Consider the following 19,982-nt stretch of genomic DNA (forward strand, 5'->3'; position numbering starts at 1 on the left):
AATTAAGTCAAAAACATGAAGAAAATGAAAAGCTCAGAATTCATTAAATTTTGAGTACATTTCATCTCTTGTAAAAGAGTTTATTGGAAGCTCTAGGTCATAAGATCCCAGCAGAATCACAGACATTGGAGGGTGGGAGAGATCCCCAATCTCATGAGGTTGAGTCGTCAGGAAGGTGACAGCAGCCCCTGCTCTTAGGAGAGCGAGGCCCCAGGAGGGTGAGCTCCTCCAGACCTGAGCCCAAGACTCAGCCCACACTACCCCCATCAGCCATGGCCTGGATGAATGGCACCCCTTCTCCCCACCCCTCACAGAAATCTAGTAGGTGTGACTCTGATTGGCTGCATCTTCTCTGACATGATGCCTTCTCACTGGCTCAGCAAACTGTCCAATTAGACACACCGGATCAACAATGAAGAGCAACATGGGGTCTTTTTCTTCATGCTGCTAAATACAGCTTCTCCAGTCTGCTGCTCATAGGGGTTCCACGAGGCTCAGTCTTCGTCATCTGTGAAGTTCTCTCACTACAAAAGCCATCAGAAGGATGCCTGGAATCTGGAATATGGTGAGTTTGTGGGGTTAGTTGCCTCCTGCTTGCAGGATGGTATCTGGCATGGGACACTGGATATGTTTTCATTCCTGAATGTGGTGACTTTGGCTCAGCCCTAGAGCTCTGTATTTTTCCAAATTGTGTGGTTAGGATGCACAGGTTCTCAGGGAGAATCCAGATTTCATGCATGAAATTTGGGGGAGAACCCATGATTTGTGGGATCCCCTGTCCCTTGTTTTTCCTCCTGGATAATGTAATTCCCCTCAGTTAGGAAACAGGTCACTAAATCCACAACCCAGTCCTCTTGGCACAGCTCTTCCTAAGGGAGTGAGGCTCTCATATTGTGGTTACTGGATATGAGCTGACCCTGGGGCAGAGAGCTGGATTAGAAGTGGAGCAGCCAGGTCTCAAACCGGTGCTCATATGGGATGCTGGCGCTTCAGGCCAGGGCTTTAATCTGCTGTGCCACAGCACTGGCCCCTGTACTGTTTGTTTTTTAAAAATTGTAAAAGACAAAGGACTTTTTGGTTTACATAAATCATTGATATAAGACAAACCATTTTAGACTGCTTTAAAATAATTTGAAATTCTACATGTTCTTTTATTAAAATACTTGCTCTTATTTTAGAGGCTTTTTAGGATTATTTCAAAATGCAAATTAAGCAACCAATAGATAGGGAAGGGAAAAATGAGAATGAGAATGTGTCTTGGCACCCAAGATGTGTTCCAAATAACAAAGTGGTAGCTTTGGGATCCACAAGAGAGAAGGCCCACTCTTCCAGGAACAAAAAGTCCTTGCCAAGGTCCCGCGTGCACCTAAAGGTCAACCAATGAGGATCAGAGGCACCTCAACCTTCAACCCCCATGCCCTGTATCTATAAAAGGATCCCTCCCAACCTCTGAAACGAGACTTCCCTGGCCCCCACTCTGTTGGAACTGGTGCACCTTGCCCAGGAGGGGAATCCCAATAAAAACCTGTAAACTGATTCATTTGGCTGGGAAGATTTGGTACACACTGGACACCTTGCACAAAGAATGCAGGTGATCTTTGTCCTAACATGAAATGAAACTGGTGTTTGGCAAGGAGAGAGAAGAACAAAGCAGAACAAATAACTTAAGGAATATAAGGGAATATAAGAATGTTACAGATTTGTAGCAGATAATTTTGTGTGAGGTTGCTTTGGCTGAGATTAGAAGGAAATTATTTCTATGAGTTTCTCATGTTATATAAGTACAAAGACAGAACTATGGATTTGGGCAACATGCTAAAGCAATAAAGTTAATAAGAAACATATGTATATATATGTATATATACATATATGTATATATATGTATACATATCTGTAATAAGTCATATATACTTTATGTATACATATATGTATATATATACATATAAGTCTTAATGTTTCATTTTGAAATCTATTTTTAATGCAATTCCCCTTTTAGTAGTTTCTACTTAATTGATGATTTTCTTTGTCAAATTTCTAGGCATCTCCTGTAAGTTACTTCTTCCTCCTTGGTTCTGACTGTTGTGACCTGACATTAACACTGTTTTATTTAGAAACCTAAGGTTATGCCTACTTCAATAGGATAACTTGATTCTTCTGTCTTGTTGTTAGGTAAGAAGTCAGAAATTAACCTGTGTGTGTGACAAGGGCCTAAAGGAAGGGACATCTACAGCAGTCCAGCATTCGCATTTCAAAGTCACCCAAAAACATTCCAGGTGCTGTCCAGTGTCTGCACTTCCAAGTCCTGCCCTCAGATCCTGACAACCTTCCAGGGGGCCCTGCCCCTTCTACCTGGCCTGATAAGCATCCTTCCTCTAAGGTGGGCACCCTAGAGAGAAGCCCCTTGGCCAAGCTAGCCAGGCTTCCCCTGTCTGACTTCAGTGGGAAACTCAGAAAGGAATTTTTTGTATTTACACCCAAGAAGTCCTTTGTTCTGGAGAAGGAGACAGCAAAAAGGTGGAAAGGCAAGACTCAGCCCCTTAAAAACCCCAGCCTAAATGTGAACTACGCACTCTCTCTGCTTTGTCTGGAGAGGTGCCCATCCATTCTTATGTACGTCCCAACCCTAATAAACTTTGCTACTTTGCTTTCCACTGCTCTCTGTCTCACACCTGAATTCTTTCTTGCATAAATACAAGGACCCTTAGCTTCTTCTCCAGTGACATTTTCTTAATGTGTTTAATTTTTCCCATGTAATCAGACAATTCCTTCAGCTTTTGTTTCTAAGGGTATTCTATCCAAGGCTTTCATGTTCTTCAATAATATTTTTAGATAGGAAGATAGAAGTTAGCCTATGTGTGTGAAAGCAGCCATGGGAAACAAAACACGTGCTCTGCAGAAGGAATGCAGTAGTCTTAGAAGCATGAGGGGGCCAGCCTCACCAGTCAAACAGAACCTGAAGGGGGGCATGGGAATGAAAAGAGGGACAAGAGTGCAGAGAATGGAGCTAAGACAAGGCTCGTTTATTCCAGTGTCTCAGAGATATTTATACATAACCAGCAATAGCTCAAGGCAACACAGAGGATAACAGCATACATAAGCAACTTATTGGGCTTTCTACAACACAGTCATAACACAGTTAATTTTAGCAGAGTGTTCTTGTTTGGTCATTCCCCTTCAACATGGGAGTATGAGACTTTTTTATCCCAGGAACTCCACAAGCCGAGATGGACCTTGACTTGTCTATGACTTCTTTATGGGCTGCCTACAGAAGCAGGCCTTGGGAAACAGCCCAGTATTTTATCCTACAAAGTCCTGCCTTATCCCAATAACTTTGTAGGTGGTCCTAGTCTTTCCCTCCAATAAACACACACCCAGAAAACACTGTTTGCTTGGTGCAAAGAAGGCTACTGAGTCTGATAACATAATCTAATTTTGTACCTGGGAAATCTTTTGTCCAGGAGAGGAGTGTGTGTGTGTGTGTGTGTGTGTAGAAACACTGAGAAGTAGAAACCCAGCTCTTAGAAATCCCATTATTGGGCCAGCGCCGTGGCTCAATAGGCTAATCCTCCACCTTGCGGCACTGACACACCGGGTTCTAGTCCCAGTTGGGGCACCAGATTCTGTCCCAGTTGCTCCTCTTCCAGTCCAGCTCTCTGCTGTGGCCTGGGAAGGCAGTAGAGGATGGTCCAAGTGCTTAGGCCCTGCACCCACATGGGAGACCAGGAGGAAGCATCTGGCTCCTGGCTTAGGATTGGCACAGCACACTGGCCACAACATGCTAGCTGGAGCAGCCACTTGGGGGTGAACCAATGGAAAAAGGAAGACTTTTCTCTCAGTCTCTGGCTCTCACTAACTCTGCCTGTCAAAAAAAAAAAAAAAAAAAAAAAAAAAGAAAGAAAGGAATCCCATCATCAGGGGCATCTGTGGAAATTTACAGTAGGTTTTTAAGAGAGCAGGGGGGCCCCAGGTCTCTGTTCTACCATTAGGCTGAGGCAGAGCTGAAGGACACAGGTGCTGACCACCAGGAGGAATCAGAGATCTTAAGCCTGTCATCAGTCTAGCGACAAGCCATGACATCTGAAACCAGAGACTGTCAACTCTTCCATGACTTCACCAAAGTAATGGGGGAAAATGGTGATGAAGGAAGGTGCCTGGGGTGTTTGTCTCACAAGGAATTTCCATGTGGTCATGAGGTGAGCAAAGCAAGATTTATTTAAGTCAGAAACCTCTTGCCACAGCAGCCACTAGGGGCTCTCCAAGAGAGGGAGACCTGAAAAATGGAGTGGAGTTTTTTAGCTGCAATTTGGATGAGCAGAATAATCACAGCTAACAATTAGTCAGAGGCTGGAGACAAAACCCATCAATAATCCTGTCTAGCTTGCTCTCGTTAAAAGAAAAACCCAGCCAAATAGTAGGATAGGCCAATTCTTTCTATTCTCCTGATAAAACTAGAAGCTCAGAAGGGTGGATCATTGCTTCCTTGCTATTCTCATGATAAAGCTAGAAACTGGGGGAGTGGGATCACCACTTCTGTCTTGCTAATAGACAGGTTCTGGGGAGAAGCAAGCATCTTGTCCACTCTTACAAGGACCCCCCATTAGGTCATCTAGTCCTCACACCAGCACCCCCTGCCTTAGAACCTCTTTATAAACCCCCAATCACCCTCCTCCAACAGCATGGTAGTCCTAATGAAGGCACCCTACCTTCCCCTAATCTTGTGAGTAATGTTTGCAGAAGAATTTCAGAAGCCTACTGAAAAAAAGGAGATGATTTGGAAGGGCAGGCTTTTGCCCCAGGCGACAGAGAACCCTCCCCCAGCTGAGGCAGAAAGCACCTCCCACCTGACACCCTGGACTCCCCTGACTGGCTGGTGGGACCTTCCTCAGTACAAAGCCTGAAAATCTGCATAACTGTCAATTGAATAGCCTCATTGTTTTATGTGAAGCCTGGTGCTCCAGTTACCGCTGTCCCTTTGAACACCCTCTGTGCTGCGTGGTTTGGTAGCAAAAGGCTTCTTTGGTTCGGAGGACTTTCTTTCCCGAGACTGCAGCTGCCTTCTGGAAATACAGCCTTTCCTCTGGCCAGCACTCAGCTGTGGCGAATTGAAGCGGTGAGCGTCAGGAGCCGGATTATTGTCTGGAAACAACATTGGTGAGCTAGCCCAGAAGTCTGCGAGGTATTTTTCTTTTTTTTTTTTTAAATTTTATTTATTCAAAAATCAGAGTTACACAGAGAGGAGAGGCAGAGAGAGAGAGAGAGAGAGAGAGAGAGAGAGAGAGAGAGAGAGAAGAGAGGTCCTCCATCCACTGGTTCACTCCCCAGAGGGCTGCAATGGCTGGACCTTGCAGATCTCAAGCCAGAAGCCAGGAGCCTCCTCCCACTTTCCCACATGGGTGCAGGGGCTAAAGGACTTTGGGCCACCTTCCACTGCTTTCCTAGATCATTAGCAGGCAGCTGGATTGGAGTGGAGCAACCAGGACTTTAACCAGTACACTTATGGGATGCCAGAGCTGCAACACTGCGGGTGGAGGCTTAACCTACTATGCCACAGCACCGGCCCCAATAAGAAATAATTCTAAGTCAACATCCCAAAGTTTAGAATTTTTGAAAGATTTATTTATGTATTTGAAAAGGCTGAGTGAGAGAAACAGAGAGACAGAGACCAACATCTTCCGTCTACTGGTTCAACCCCAGATGTCTGCAATAAGCAAGCACTGGGCCAGACTGAAGGCAGGAGCCTGGAGCTCCATTCAGGTCTCCTACATCAGTAGCAGGGGCTTAAACACTTGTGCCATTTTCCTCTGCTTTTCCCAGGCCATTAGCAGGGAGCTTGATCTGAGGTAGAGCAGCTGCGATATGAACCAGTGTCCATATGGGATGCCAGCATCACAGGTGGTGGCCTACCCATACATCACAACACTGGCCCTGACATTAAAAATTTTCAAAGTGGGGGCAGCATCATCAGTTAAATGCAGTCTATCATACCTGCATCCCATAAGAGTGCTTCTTTGAGTCCAAGCTGCTCCACTTCTAATCCAGCACCCTGCTAATGTGCCTGGAATAGCAGAAGATGGTCCAAGTGCTGGGATCTAGTCTGTTTTACAGAGGCATCATAAGCACTAGACCAAATGCATCCCTGATTTTCCTGTGAGATACATTGTGGGCAGAAAATATCATATAATAGTTCAATTCTACGACAATTGTCGAGGCTATCTTATGACCCAACATATCATTTCTCTGGAAAATACTGCATATATACTTGCAGAGACTATGCGTTCTCTTTCTGAATGAAGCGAGGTGAGTGTGTATGGGTGTGTGTGTGTGTGTAATCAATTAAATCAAAATGTTCCCTGGTTTTTCAGTGTGTTTTAGTTGTCCTGTCTCTTATTCCAAGTAGTATATTGTCATGTTCAGGTGCTGCTCTTGACCAGTCTACTCTATTTTTATTCATTTTTCATGAACTGTTCAACATGTTTCCTTAGAAATGTGTGTTCATATAATTGTCATTTTGACTAGATTCACTGATGCTCTTGCTAGAGAAAATATGTCTTATTTGTCTCCATTAATATCTTTTGTTTTCAAGTCCATTCTGTCCAGTATTGGATTGTCCAGATAGTATAGCTAGTTCTCTTATCACCATTCTGTTTTTTAAAATAATAATTCATTTGAAAGGCAGAGTTGCAGAGAAGCAGAGAGAGAGAGTGCAGTGGCATTGGAAAGCACAGCCTGTAATAGGTTAGTAAGATGTCCACCAGTGCCAACACTAAACTTAGGGTTTCTTCTGAAACAGTCCAATGTTCAGCACAACTTCAGGTAGGCAAGACAACTTATTTTTTTTTTTAAGATTTATCTATTTATTTATTTATTTATTTATTTGAATGGCATAGCTGAGAGACAGAGAGAGAGAGGGAGTGAGAGAGAAAGAAAGGTCTTCCATCCACTGGTTCAATCCCCAGATGCCTGCAGTGGTGGGAGCTGCATTGAGCCAAAGCCAGGAGCCAGGTGCCATCTTCCACTGCTTTTCCAGGCCATAGCAGAGAGCTGGATCAGAAGTGGAGCAGCCAGGACTCAAAGCAGAGCTCATATGGGATGATTTATTTATTTGAAAGGCAGAGTCACAGAGAAAGAAAAGGTAGGGGGAAAGGTCTTCCATCCAGTAGTTTACTCCCCAAATGGCTGCAAAGGCTGGAGCTGAGTCAGTCTGAAGCCAGGAGTAGGAGCTTCTTCCTGGTCAGCCACACAGGTACAGGCTTCCACACACTTGGGCCAACTTCCATTGCTTTCCCAGGCCATGGCAGAGAACTGGATCAGAAGTGGGCAGCTGGAACTCAACCCAGCACTCATACAGGATGCCAACACTGCAGGCAGTAGCTTTACCCCCTATGCTGCCATGCTGGCCTGTCAAGTTTTATCCTGCTACGGATTGCATGGAACATTTCTCTTTGTATTAATACAAAAAAGTTTTAAAAAAGATTTTAATCCTATACACATTATATTGTTTGGTTTTTTAGTGTACCCTGATAATCTTTGCCTTTTTAAAATATTCTACTGAGAAATAGTTGTAGATACTTGTAGGGTACGATGTGATCATTTGATGAATGTTAATTCTGGGATTTTCAAATGAGAATTATTCACATTCTTCACCTCATATTTTATGGTGAGAACATTTAAAAGCCTCTTCGAGAGGGGAGGGAGTATTGAGTAGTTGCCCCCCAAAGCCACACTATTTTTTTAGACTTATTTTATTGGAAATAGGTACAGAAAGAGGTAGGGAGATCGATAGCTAGAAAGATAGATGTGTCTTCTATGCACTGGGTCACTCACGAAATGACAATTGTCAGAGTTGAGCTAATCCATAGCCAGGGGCTTCTCCTGGGTCTCCTACATCAGTGCAGGGGCCCAAAGACTTGGCCATCCCCTGCTACTTTCCAAGGTGCCTTGCCAGGGAGCTGGATTGGAAGGGAGCAGCCAGGCTCCCATATGGGATGCAAATGCTACAGGCTGGTGTGCCACAGCACAAGCCAAATCACTAATTTACAACTTCAAAATCTTTCTAAATATCTTCAAAAGCAGAGGTGTTGAAATTAATATAATCATGGCTGGTGCTGAGTTGTCATCCTAAATAATAAACAGTTACAAGGTAATAGCAGAATATTATACTATAATTGACATTATATAAGAAACTGGAAATGTTGATTAATCATACATTAATAAGCCCCATAAAACATTTTTTTAAAAAAGATTTATTTGTTTGAAAAGCAGAGTTACATAGAGGCAAAAGCAGAGAGAGTCTTCCATCCACTGTTCACTCCCCAAATAATTGTAACAGCCAGAGATGGGCCAATCCAAAGGCAGAAGCCTTGGAGCTTCTTCCAGTTCTCCCCTGTGGGTGCAGGGTTCCAAGCACTTGGGCCATCTTCCACTGCTTTCCCAGGCCATAGCTAGATCAGAAGTGGAGCTGCTGAGACTTGGACCAGTGCCTGAATGGGATGCTAGCACTGCAGGCAATGGTTTACCCACTATTCCATCACACCAGCCCCCCATAAAACTTAAAATTATCAAATCTAGAAACAATGAACAAAGTTGCAATTAAAAAGCAAGTGCATTGTAATCTATTTTTATTTGCATTAAACACATATAATGAGCTATGATTCAGAATCTCTCCAAGAGGGAATTATATTTTCTTTTTTACAGATTTCTGTTTGAAAGACAGATTTATAAAGAGAGAGGTCTTCCAACTGCTAGTTCACTCCCCAATTGGTTACAATGATCAGGGCTGTGCCAATCTGAAGCCAGGAGCCAGGAGCTGATTGGCAATATGAGCAGTCTGGGCATTGGGCAAGCAGCAGTCATGCTAGAAGATGGCTCCTGAAGGGGCCTGACAACTCTATCAAGAGTGACGCTACTGGAAATGGAACTGCCCTGGAGGTTGAAGGACTCCAGGGTCAGAGCTGCAGACCCTGTTGGCCCTCCCTAAACTGAAAAAGCCCTTCACTCTTCCCAACTTCCAAAGTAACCAGCATGGTTGAAGGGATGACCTAGGATCAGTAACATTGCAGGCAGAGCTCTAAATTTCTTTTAGAGATGCCACCTATTAAAACTAATCTGTTCAGGCCAGCTCTCCTCCCAGGCCAGCTGGGTAATGGAAGTCAACAGGGTGTCTTCCCTAAGGAGGTTCCCACCTCATTTATGATGTCACTTCCAGTACCCCATGTGAAGAGATAGATAGGTCTGGGCCTCACTTATGCCTGGCCAGGCCTTAACATCAACCTGATAATGATCAAGCCCTTCCTGTCAGTTTCCTTTTATCTCTCAATGGAAAAACTCCCTCTTGGTTTGGACAGCACCTTTCTTAGATACTCTAATACTGACTGTTGTGGTCTCTGTGTACCTAATTTGCTTGTTAGATTTATTTTCTCCAGACTTAAGCAGAGAAATTCTAGATGGTCATGCACAGGAAACCTTGAATGGAGACAGTTTCTGTGAGCTGGCACTGCAACCCCCTTGAGAGGCCAGCTTCTGCTGGAACGCTGTCTTGATCACAGGTCCCCGCTTCACCCCTGCTCAGCTGGAAGAAAGCAGAACAGTCTTCACCTTAACCCCTGACAGCAGCCAGGGTTCCATACACAGAGGGGCCCCAGGACTAGAAGCAGGCCAGCCTAACTACCCCACAGCTCCTTGACTGCACATACACACTAAACAAAACAGGAGCACTCAGGCGTACATCTGTCTTCACATTCACTGGGCAGGACTCTTTTGCTCTCCTATATCCCTCTGTTCTCCTCATTTTGGCCATCTTTCCCACCATGGGCAATGTTTCTGATTTCTCCTTTTATCCTCATAATCATAATGCTTCCATTATTACCATGTACAATTAACATATTTCAAAATCTTTACAGGAGCACATGACTGCTATATCCCCAGCAATTATACAGGAAAAACCCAAGACTGCTCTTCAATCAATCCAATCCAGAATATAGATACCCACCCCATGTCAATGGTGCATATCAGCAAGAAGTAGCCAGAAAGAAACTGGCACCCCATGTCCTTATCTATACTCAGGGTCAGGACTGATGGAACAAGGACATAAGCCTCAGTCATTTCAGGTTCTTGTTACCCCTTCTGTTTTCTTTCTTTCTTCCTTTCTTCCTTCCTTCCTCCCTTTCATTCATTCATTTCAGATTCTTCTGTTTCCTTCCTTCCTTCCTTCCTTCCTTTGTTCCTTTCAAGATGTATTTTTAATTTGAAAGAGTTACACAGAGAGAGAAGGAGAGGCAGAGAGAGAGAGAGAAAGAGGTCTTCCATCGGCTGCTTCACTCCTCAAATGTCTGCAATGGCCAGAGCTGAGCTGATCTGAAGCCAGGAGCCATGAGCTTCCTCTGGGTTTCCCCAAGGGTACAGGGGCCCAAGGACCTGGGCCATCTTCAGCTTTCCCAGGCTATATCAGGGAGCTGGGTAAGAAGTGGAACAGCATGTATCAAACCAGTGCCCATATAGGGTGCTGGCACTGCAGGTGGTGGCTTTACTCACTATGCAACAGTGCCAGCCCCTTTATTTTATAAGTTATTTCAGAAGGTTCATGGACAATATGCATTATCATTTAATTTTATAACCATGAAATTTTATGTGCTTTTATATAAAGCATTGTTACAGAACTAATAATCATTAGGATTATAGAATGTATGTATGTTAATTCCACAGAAGAGAAAAATCTACCCACCTGGACCTCCATATCTGTTCAAGGTGATGTACTAAGACTTTTAATTTGGTATAATGATTGAAAATTTTAGAGGTTCCCAAAACAAATGTGCCTATTTTTAATCTATTTGATTTTAAGTAAAATATTAAACTTGCTTTTTTTTATTATTTAAAAAATAAAATTAGGCCCAGCACTGTGAAAATAGTGGGTAAAGCCAGCAACTATGGTGCTGGCATCCCATATGGTCACCGGTTCAAATCCCAGATGGTCCAAGTATTTGGGGTTTTGCACCTATGTTGGCAACTCAGAAGGAGCACCTGGCTTCTGGATATGGATTAACCCAGCCCTGGCCATTGTGGCCATTTGGGATGTGAACCAACAAATGGAACCAATCTCTCTCTCTCACTCTCTCTCTCCATATATATATTTCTCTATACTCTATCTCTATAGCTATCTCTGTAATTCTTTCAAATAAATTTTAAAAATCTCTATCAAAATGGGTTTAAATATTTTCAGCTATTTCTTACAATACAGAAGAATAAAGGAGCTTTGAAGAAACATTAAAGAATTCATTTTTTTTTTTTTTGACAGGCACAGTGGATAGTGAGAGAGAGAGAGACAAAGAAAGGGCTTCCTTTTTGCCAGTGGTTCACCCTCCAATGGCAGCCACGGCCGGCGCACCACGCTGATCCAAAGCCAGGAGCCAGGTGCTTCTCCTGGTCTCCCATGGGGTGCAGGGCCCAAGCACTTGGGCCATCCTCCACTGCCTTCCCGGCCACAGCAGAGAGCTGGCCTGGAAGAGGGGCAACTGGGACAGAATCCGGTGCCCCGACTGGGACTAGAACCCGGTGTGCCGGTGCCGCAGGTGGAGGATTAGCCTATTGAGCCGTGATGCCAGCCTAAATAATTCATTTTAACATTGGATAAAATCACTTTTTTTCCTCTTTTTAAAGACATATTGTACTCATTTGAAAGGCAGATTTGTAAGGATGGAGAAACAGAGTCAGAGACTTTCCATCTGCTGCTTCACTCCCCAGATGGCTGCAATCGCCAGAGCTGGGTAAAACCAAAGCCAGGAGAAAAAGCTTCATCCTGGTCTTCCATGTAGATGGCAGGGACCCAATCATGTGGGTCATTTCAGCTGCTTTCCCAGGCCATTGGCTGTGAGCTGGATGGGGTGTAGAGCATCCAGGACTTGAGCAGGTGCTGATAAAGGATGCCAGCATTGCAGATAGGACATAACCTCCTCAGCCACATTGATGAGCTCCTAAAATCAGCTATTTCTAAAGAGTCTACTTTTATTCATAGTCTTTTTATAAAAGACTTTTTTGTTTATTTGAAAGTCAAAGTTACAGAGAAGAGGGAAAGACAGAGAGATCTTCCATCATCTGGTTCATTCCCCAAATGGCTACAAAGGCAGGGGTTGGGTTAGGTCAAACCAGGAGCTTCTTCCAGGCCTGCCACATGGATGAAGGAGCCCAAGCACTTGGACAATTCTCTGATGTTTCCCCAGGCCATTATAAGGGAGCTGGATCAGAAGTGTAGCAGCCAGAACTTGAACTGGCACCCATATAGGATTTTATTCTCCCAAATGGTGGCTTAAATGATAGCCCCTCCTTATATTCTTTATAAAATTACTTTTAAAAGTCTCCTTCTAAGTAAATAAAAGATATCTCTATTATTTACCAAGATTATTGTGCAGTTTATTAATTGTCTCTATTTACAAGTCAAGCTAACACTAGCATTTGTTAAAAGACCTAAATGGGGGTCAGTGCTATGATACAACAGGTTAAAGCCCTAGCCTGCAGCACCGGCATCCATTATGGGCACCAGTTCGAGTCTTGGCTACTCCTCTTCTGATCCAGCTCTCTGCTATGGCCTGGGAAAGCAGTGTAAGATGATCCAAGTCCTTGGGCCCCTGCACCCATATGGGACAAATGGAAGAAGCTCCTGGCTCCTGGCTCCTGGATTGGATCAGTTCAGCTCTGGGCATTGCGGTCATTGGGGAGAGAACAAGTGGAATGGAAGACATCTTCTCGCTCTCACTCTCACTCTCATTCTGGCTCTGGCTGTGGTTCTGGCTCTACCTCTCTCTGTAACTCTGTTTTTCAAGCAAATAAAATACATCTTTAAAAAGAAACTTAAATGACTCCTACCCCTTGGGCATAAACTCAGCTAAATCTACAGTGTCGGTCATCTGTCCATAGTAAAACTCAAGTCTGGTACATATCTCTCTTCAGCTAGACATTACTGTGTCCTTCCTTTAAGAATCAAGAACAGGGGCCAGCATTTGGTGCAGATTAAGCAGCTGCTCACAATGCTGGCATCTCAGGTTCAAGTGCAAGGAACTCCATCCAAGTGCATAGAAAGAGTGTAAGTAATTGGACTGCCTTCAGATATTTTCCCAGGTGTATTAATAGGGAGCTGGATCAGAATTGGAGCAACAGGGTTTTAACCAGTGGTGGTAGCAACCCATGGTTCCATATCACATATCAATACTGTTTTACTAATTTATTCATTTGAAAGGCAGAGAAAGACCCTCCTTCTGCTGGATAACTCTACAAAAGCCCACAACAGTGAGGGAGGTAGGAATGCCATGTGGGTATCCCATGCAGATGGCAGGAAACCAAGTTTTTGAGCCATGAGCTGTGGACTCAAAAGAACACTCACGGGAGCAGTGTTGTGGTGTGGTGGGTAAAGTCACCACCTGCAGTGCTGGAATCCCATATGGGCATCAGTTGGAGTCCTGGCTGCCCACTTCTAATCCAGCTCTCTGCTATGGCCTGAGAAAGTAGAAGATCACCCACGTCCTATGGCCCCTGTGCCTATGTGGGAGACCCGGAAGAAGCTGCTGTCTTCTGGCTTTGGATTGGCACAGCTCCAGCCATTGCAGCCAACTGGGGAGTGAACCAGTGGATGGAAGACCTCCCTCTCTTTCTCTCTGCCTCTCCTTTCTCTGTGTAACTCTGTATTTTAGATAGGGCCCCTGTGAAAGCAACAGAAGATGGTCCAAGTGCTTCGACACCTGCCACCCATGTTTGAGACCCAGATGAAGCTTCTGGCTCCTGGTTTCAGTGTGGCCCAGCTCCGGCTGTTACAGCTATTTGGGGAGTGGAGCAACAGCTGGAAGATCTTTCTCTGTCTTCTCCTCTCTCCAAAACTGTCTTTCAAAACAAATCAGTTAATCATTAAACATAAATAAGATGAAAAACACATAATTTATTTTCTTTTTAAATATTGATACCAAGTAGCCTTGACCCAAATCATCAAAATGAAAATTTTCCTGGAATGCTCTTCTATCTTTTTTTCCCCAGAAACCTTTTAGTTAAGGAATACAAACTTCATGCATTTCATAATTAAAACTTTAAGAACATAGTGATTCTTCCAACCATACCCACCCTCCCACCCACACTCCTACACTCTTTCTTTCTCCTCCTATTTGCATTCTTATTTTTCACTGAGATCTATTTGCAAATAACTTTATACATATGATTAACTATACTAATTAAAGATTTCAGCAAATAATATGAAAAAAAAAAAAACTCTTCCTCAATAGTTGAGAGAAGGGCTGTTCAGTCATTGCTTCTCAAAGTGTAAATTTCATTTTTATAGATTACCTTAGGTGCTCTATTAGTTATCACAGATCAGGGAGAACATATGCTATTTGTCCTTTTTGGACTGGCTTATTTCACTAAGTATGATGTTTTGCAGTTTTATCCATTTTGTTGCAAATTAAATGATTTTTTAACCTCTGTCAGTATTCCATGGAGTACATATCCCATAAGTTCCTTTTAAAAAATGATTTATTTATTATTTATTTGAAAGTCAGAGTTACACAGGAGAGGCAGAGAGAGAGAGAGAGAGAGAGAGAGAGAGAGTCTTCCATCTGATGGTTCACTCCCCAGTTGGCCGCAACAGCCAGAGCTGCACTGATCTGAAGCCAGGGACCAGGAGCTTCTTCCAGGTCTCCGATGTGGGTGCAGGGGCCCAAGGACTTGGGCCATCTTCTACTGCTTTCCCAGGCCATAGCAAAGAGCTGGACTGGAAGTGGAGCATCCAAGACTCACCAAACCAGTGCCCACATGGGATGCTAGCACTGCAGGCAGCCGCTTTACCCACTATGCCACAGCACCGGCCCTGATAATCTTTTTCATCTGTATTTCTCAGCGTGGCACTGGTTTTGGTAGAACTTAACCTTCAGACCTGTCTTTTTTGCTTTCTTTGGACATTCATAGGCTTCCCAACTTTCCTTTTTTCTCGTGGTAATCCAAATGATACTCATATTTTATGGTGTAATTCAATAGTCATAATGTTCCATGTTGCACTCAAATCCAGAATCTTGAATAATGCCAGGCCCCCTTGTTCTCCCCAGGGGTAGCTACCCTTGGCCCCTAGACCCTTTCACAGAGAAATAAGTTATGTGCTTTCTGTGTACCCCATGTAGAGGCTTAGAGCATGAGGGGAATCATAGCAATCTGCCCATTTTGGGGGCAGAAGTAGGGAGAGACCTCTGAGTTCACACGAGACACTCTTCACGGAGGCCTTGATTATGCAGCCTTGCTGCACATGTCTCTGCCCTCGGCAGCGTCCTTCCTCTGCAATCCCACTGTACCCATTGGCAAGGACTCTCAGGGTTAGACTGCTTAGGTGTTGTGTTTCCTCTGTGTCACTCTTGGCCTCTCTACAGCTTAAACCCTGCATACTTTTTTGTCAGTAACGTTGCTTCTGACAAAATAAAAAAGACTTAGATATATGTTTGCATAATTTTAGATGGGGTCAACTTTTTGAGACATGATGTTTTAATCTTGCCTTTTATGATTTTTGAAAACCATGTTTTATGTATATTTCATTCTCCTTTCCTTTGGCCAATTTTGAGCATTTGGAAGCATTTACTTGGGATCTGTTTAACCCGTTCACATATTTAACAGTGTTGTCATTGCCATAACCTTCAGTTATCAGTTACTTGAGTGATGACAGATTGCTCTTGATTCCCAAAGATTGCTTGTACTTTTTATAAGAACTGGAGGAGGCAACCTTAAACAATAATATATAAAATAAGAAGACTCTCTGACTCCTGTTACTTGTCCAGCAGTGGTCATGTTTCATCTTTTTTCAATGATTTATTTATTAATTTGAAAGGAAGAGTTACAGAAAGAGGCGAGAGATTCTATCTGCTGATTCATTACACAAATGGCTGCAATGACTGCTGCTATGACAGTCTGAAGCCAGGGTTCTGGAAGCATCTTCCACATCTCCTATATGCATGCAGGGGACCATGCCCTTGGCTCATCTTCTGCTTTCTGAGATACCTCAGCAGGGACCTGGATTGGAAGTGGTGCAGAGAGGCTGTGAACTGGCACCTATATGGGATTCCAGTGTTGCTGGCAGTGGGTTAACCTTCTATACCACAGTGTTGGCTCCAATATTATTTTATTTTATTGAACCACCCAAATAGGAGTTTTCATGGGAATTCTTTGAGTCTTGCAGGTATAAACTGTGTGCAAATAATAATTTTTTTTCAAGATTTAAAGGTTAAGCTATAGCCTGAATCTACTATGGGTACCAGATTGAGTCTGGCTGCTCCACTTCTGATCCAGCTCTCCTAATGCACCTGGGAAAGCAATGGAAGATTGTCCAACTCCCTGGGCCCATGTAGCCATGTGGGAGACCCAGCAGAGCCTCCTGACTCCTGGCTTCAGTTGGTTCCAGCCCTGGCTTTTGCAACTGTTTTGGGAGTGAGCTAGCAGATGGAAGATCTCTCTCTGTGTCTCACTTCCTCTCTCTCACCCTGACTTTCAATTAAATAAATATTTTTTTACAAAAGAAATATATTAAAATGTATTTTCTCAATGCCTTTGTTGATGATCATGAAATTTTTTTCAGTAGACCTCTGAATATCATGAAATATGACAGGGGTACTTCACAAATGTTTGGGAAATGTAAGTTATTTTTGGTGCTGTAAATCTTGAAACCATATATACTCAATAAAATTTTTTTAAAAAAATTTATTTATTTGAAAGACAAGAGTTACAGAGAGGCAGAGGCAGAGGGAAGAGAAGTCTTCCATCCACTGGTTCACTCCCCAAGTGACCTCAAGGGCAAGGCCTGGATCAATCTGAACTCAGGGGCTAGGAAATTTTCCAGCTGTCCCATGTGGGTGCTGGGCCCCAAAGACTTGACCATCTTCCACTGCTTTCCCAGTCCACATCAGAGAGCTCTATTGGAAGTGGAGCAGTCAGGACTTGAACCAGCACCCACAGGGGATGCTGGCACTGCAGGCCGTGGCTTTACCCACTATGCCACATAGCTGGCCCCAGATTTTTTAATATTGAGATTTTCATTATCCCTGGAATAAACATTAAAATTTCTTCTCTCCTGTCCTTTTTTGTATTATGTCCTTCCCTACCAGTAGGTTCAGAGTTTCCTCAGATCCTGTTCACATTCCTTTTCACATTATGTTATCCTGTTCTTTATGATATTTCATTCACTCTGATCACAGATATTCTGCTACTTAATCTCTACCCTGAGCTCTACCTCCTATTTCTAGTTGTCCTTTGTTGATCCTGACATAATTAACAACAGAAACTTCAAACACAATGTGTCCAATTTCAGGCTCACATCTTTTCATCATATTCTTGTCGATATTTTTTCCCAATCTCAACATCCTATACCAGTGCCCACGCAGTCTTTCATACATATATCATGGAATTGAACTCCACTGGCTCCCCAGCCATGCCACTGTAGACATTTGGGCAGTGAACCAGAATCTAAGATCTCTCTCTCTATCTCCCTGTAACTCTGCCTTTCAAATAAATGAAATAAATCTTGAAAGATATTTATTTGCTATGTTGTTTGCTTGCTATAACATTTATTTACTTGAAAGGCAGTTACAGAGAGAGGGGGGAGAGAGAGAGAGAGAGAGAGAGAGAGAGAGAGAGGATGAATCGGTTTTTCCATCTGCTGGTTCACTTCTGCAATAACCAGGGCTGGGACAGGCCAAAGCCAGGAGCCAGGAGCTTCTTCCAAGTCTCCCATGAGGTTGCAGGGGCCCAGACACTTGGACCTTGGACCCAGGTGTATTACCTGAGAACTGGAATGGAAGTTGAGCAGATGGAGCCCACACTGGTATCCATATGAGATGCTGTCATTACAGGAGGCCACTTAACCTCCTCTGCCACAGTGCTGGTCCCTATTTGTCTTAAAAGCAGGAGACTGTGAGATAGGCAGAGACAGATGGGGAGAGAGTTAAGAATGTGAGTTTATTTCTTAAATGTCTACAACAGCCAGATCTTTGGCAGGCTGAAGCCAGCAGCCAGAAAATACATCATTGTCTCTTACATTGGGTAACAGGCACATAAGGCTTGGACCATCCTCTACTGCTTTCCCAGGCATATTTGCAAGAAACTGGATCAGAAGCAAAGTAGCTGGGATTAGAGCTGGTGCTCTGATATGGGATGCTGGCAACACAAACAATGGCTTGACATGCTGCACAATTCAGGACAATGAATAGCCTCTCATGCAATCATTAGGGTTTCTAAATAGCTAAGTTCCAGTTTATTTCTTTTTGTCACTAATTGCTCCCACTAGATGTTTCAGTCCTATACACAATTGAGGTGATGAGAGTAGACATCCTTGTATTTTTTGTTGTTACAGGAAATGTTTTTTCTTTTCTTTTTTTAAAGATTTATTTATTTATTTATTTCAAAGTTCGAGCTACACAGAAAGAGGAGAGGCAGAGAGATAGAGGGGTCTTCCATCTGCTGGTTCACTCCCCAGGTGGCTGCAACAGCTGGAGCTGTGCCATCAGAGGCCAGGAGCCAGGAGCTTCCTCTGGGCCTTCCACATGGGTGCAGGGGCCCAAGGACTTGGGCCATCTTCTACTGCTTTCCCAGGCCACAGCAGAGAGCTGGATAAGAAGAGAAGCAGCTGGACTAGAACCAGCACCCATATGGGATGCCAACACTTCGGGCCAGGCTTTAATCCATTGCACCAAGCGCTGGCCCTGGGAATGTTTATATTTTCAAGGAGTCAGGAGAGACAGAGAGAAATCTTCCATGCTCTGGTTCATTCACTTTCCTGATGGCTGCAATGGCCAGCCTTGGGCCAGCCCAAAGCCAGGAGCTTTTTCTAAGTCTCCCACATGGGTGCAGGGGCCTAAGGACTTGGGCCATCTTCTACTGCTTTCCCAGGCCATAGCAGAGAGCTGGATAGAAAGTGGAGCAGCTGGGTCTTGAACCAACACCCATATGAGATGCAAGTGCTTCAGGGCATGGTGTTAACCTGCTGCGCCACAGCGCTGGCCCCTGAGATACATTTCTTGTACACTTAATCTCTTGACAGTTTTTTTTTTTTTATCATGAAAACAGGAATTTCACCAAATGCTATTTTTGCATCAACTGGCATTATCACATGTTTTTTTTCCATTTAAAAAATTTATTTTCAATTAATTTTTAAAAATATTTATTTATTTGAAAAGCAGATTTACAAAGAGACAGAGACAGAGAGAAAAATAGAGAGGGACTGTCCATCCACTGGTTCATCCCCTAAATGGCCATAATGACCATTGCTGGACTGATTTGAGGCTAGGAGCCAGAACCTTCTTCTAGGTGTCCCACATAGGTGCAGGGGCCCAAGAGGTTGGGCCATCTTTTGCTGCTTTCCCAGGCCATAGTAGAGAGCTGTGTCAGAAGTGATGCAGCAGGCCCTATAGGAATGCTGTCACTGCAGTTGGCAACTGGCCCCAAGATTTAATAATTTTTAACACTTTGTTATATGCAGTTCATATGTCATTGTAATACATTCATGTGTCATCACACTTTTTAAAAAAGATTTATTTTATTTATTTGAAAGAGTTACAGAGAGAGGTAGATACAGAGAGAGGTCTTTCATCCGCTGGTTCACTCTCCAGATAGCCACGATGGCCAGAGCTGCGCAGATCCGAAGCCAGGAGCCAGGAGCCTCTTCTGTGTCTCCCATGCAGGTTCAGGGGCCCAAGGACTTTGTCACGAGTGCATATTGTCATGTAGCTCAACAGTAGCAAGTGCAACATATGACTTGTCAGTCACGGGGAAGAAAGGAACACACAGACACAAGATTGGCTTTCCTAGCCAGTGCCGCGGCTCACTAGGCTAATCCTCCGCCTTGCAGCGCCAGCACACCGGATTCTAGTCCCGGTCGGGGCACCGATCCTGTCCCAGTTGCCCCTCTTCCAGGCCAGCTCTCTGCTGTGGCCAGGGAGTGCAGCGGAGGATGGCCCAGGTGCTTGGGCCCTGCACCCCATGGG

The 19,982-nt window shown here is 43.9% G+C and overlaps 1 protein-coding gene across 1 annotated transcript in view; it reads left to right on the top strand.

Annotated features, from left to right (window-relative positions):
- The first annotated feature begins 334 nt into the window (after positions 1-334).
- The window catches only part of LOC133750581 (zinc finger protein 260-like), a 73,394-nt gene continuing 53,746 nt past the window's right edge, over positions 335-19,982 (top strand). The window contains exon 1 of the mRNA XM_062180158.1: positions 335-565. Coding sequence (XP_062036142.1) covers positions 545-565 — 21 coding nt within the window. The 5' untranslated portion in view covers positions 335-544. The remainder of the gene's footprint in view (positions 566-19,982) is intronic.

Source organism: Lepus europaeus, chromosome 21 (assembly GCF_033115175.1).
Source record: "Lepus europaeus isolate LE1 chromosome 21, mLepTim1.pri, whole genome shotgun sequence".
In the NCBI taxonomy this organism is placed as follows: domain Eukaryota; kingdom Metazoa; phylum Chordata; class Mammalia; order Lagomorpha; family Leporidae; genus Lepus; species Lepus europaeus.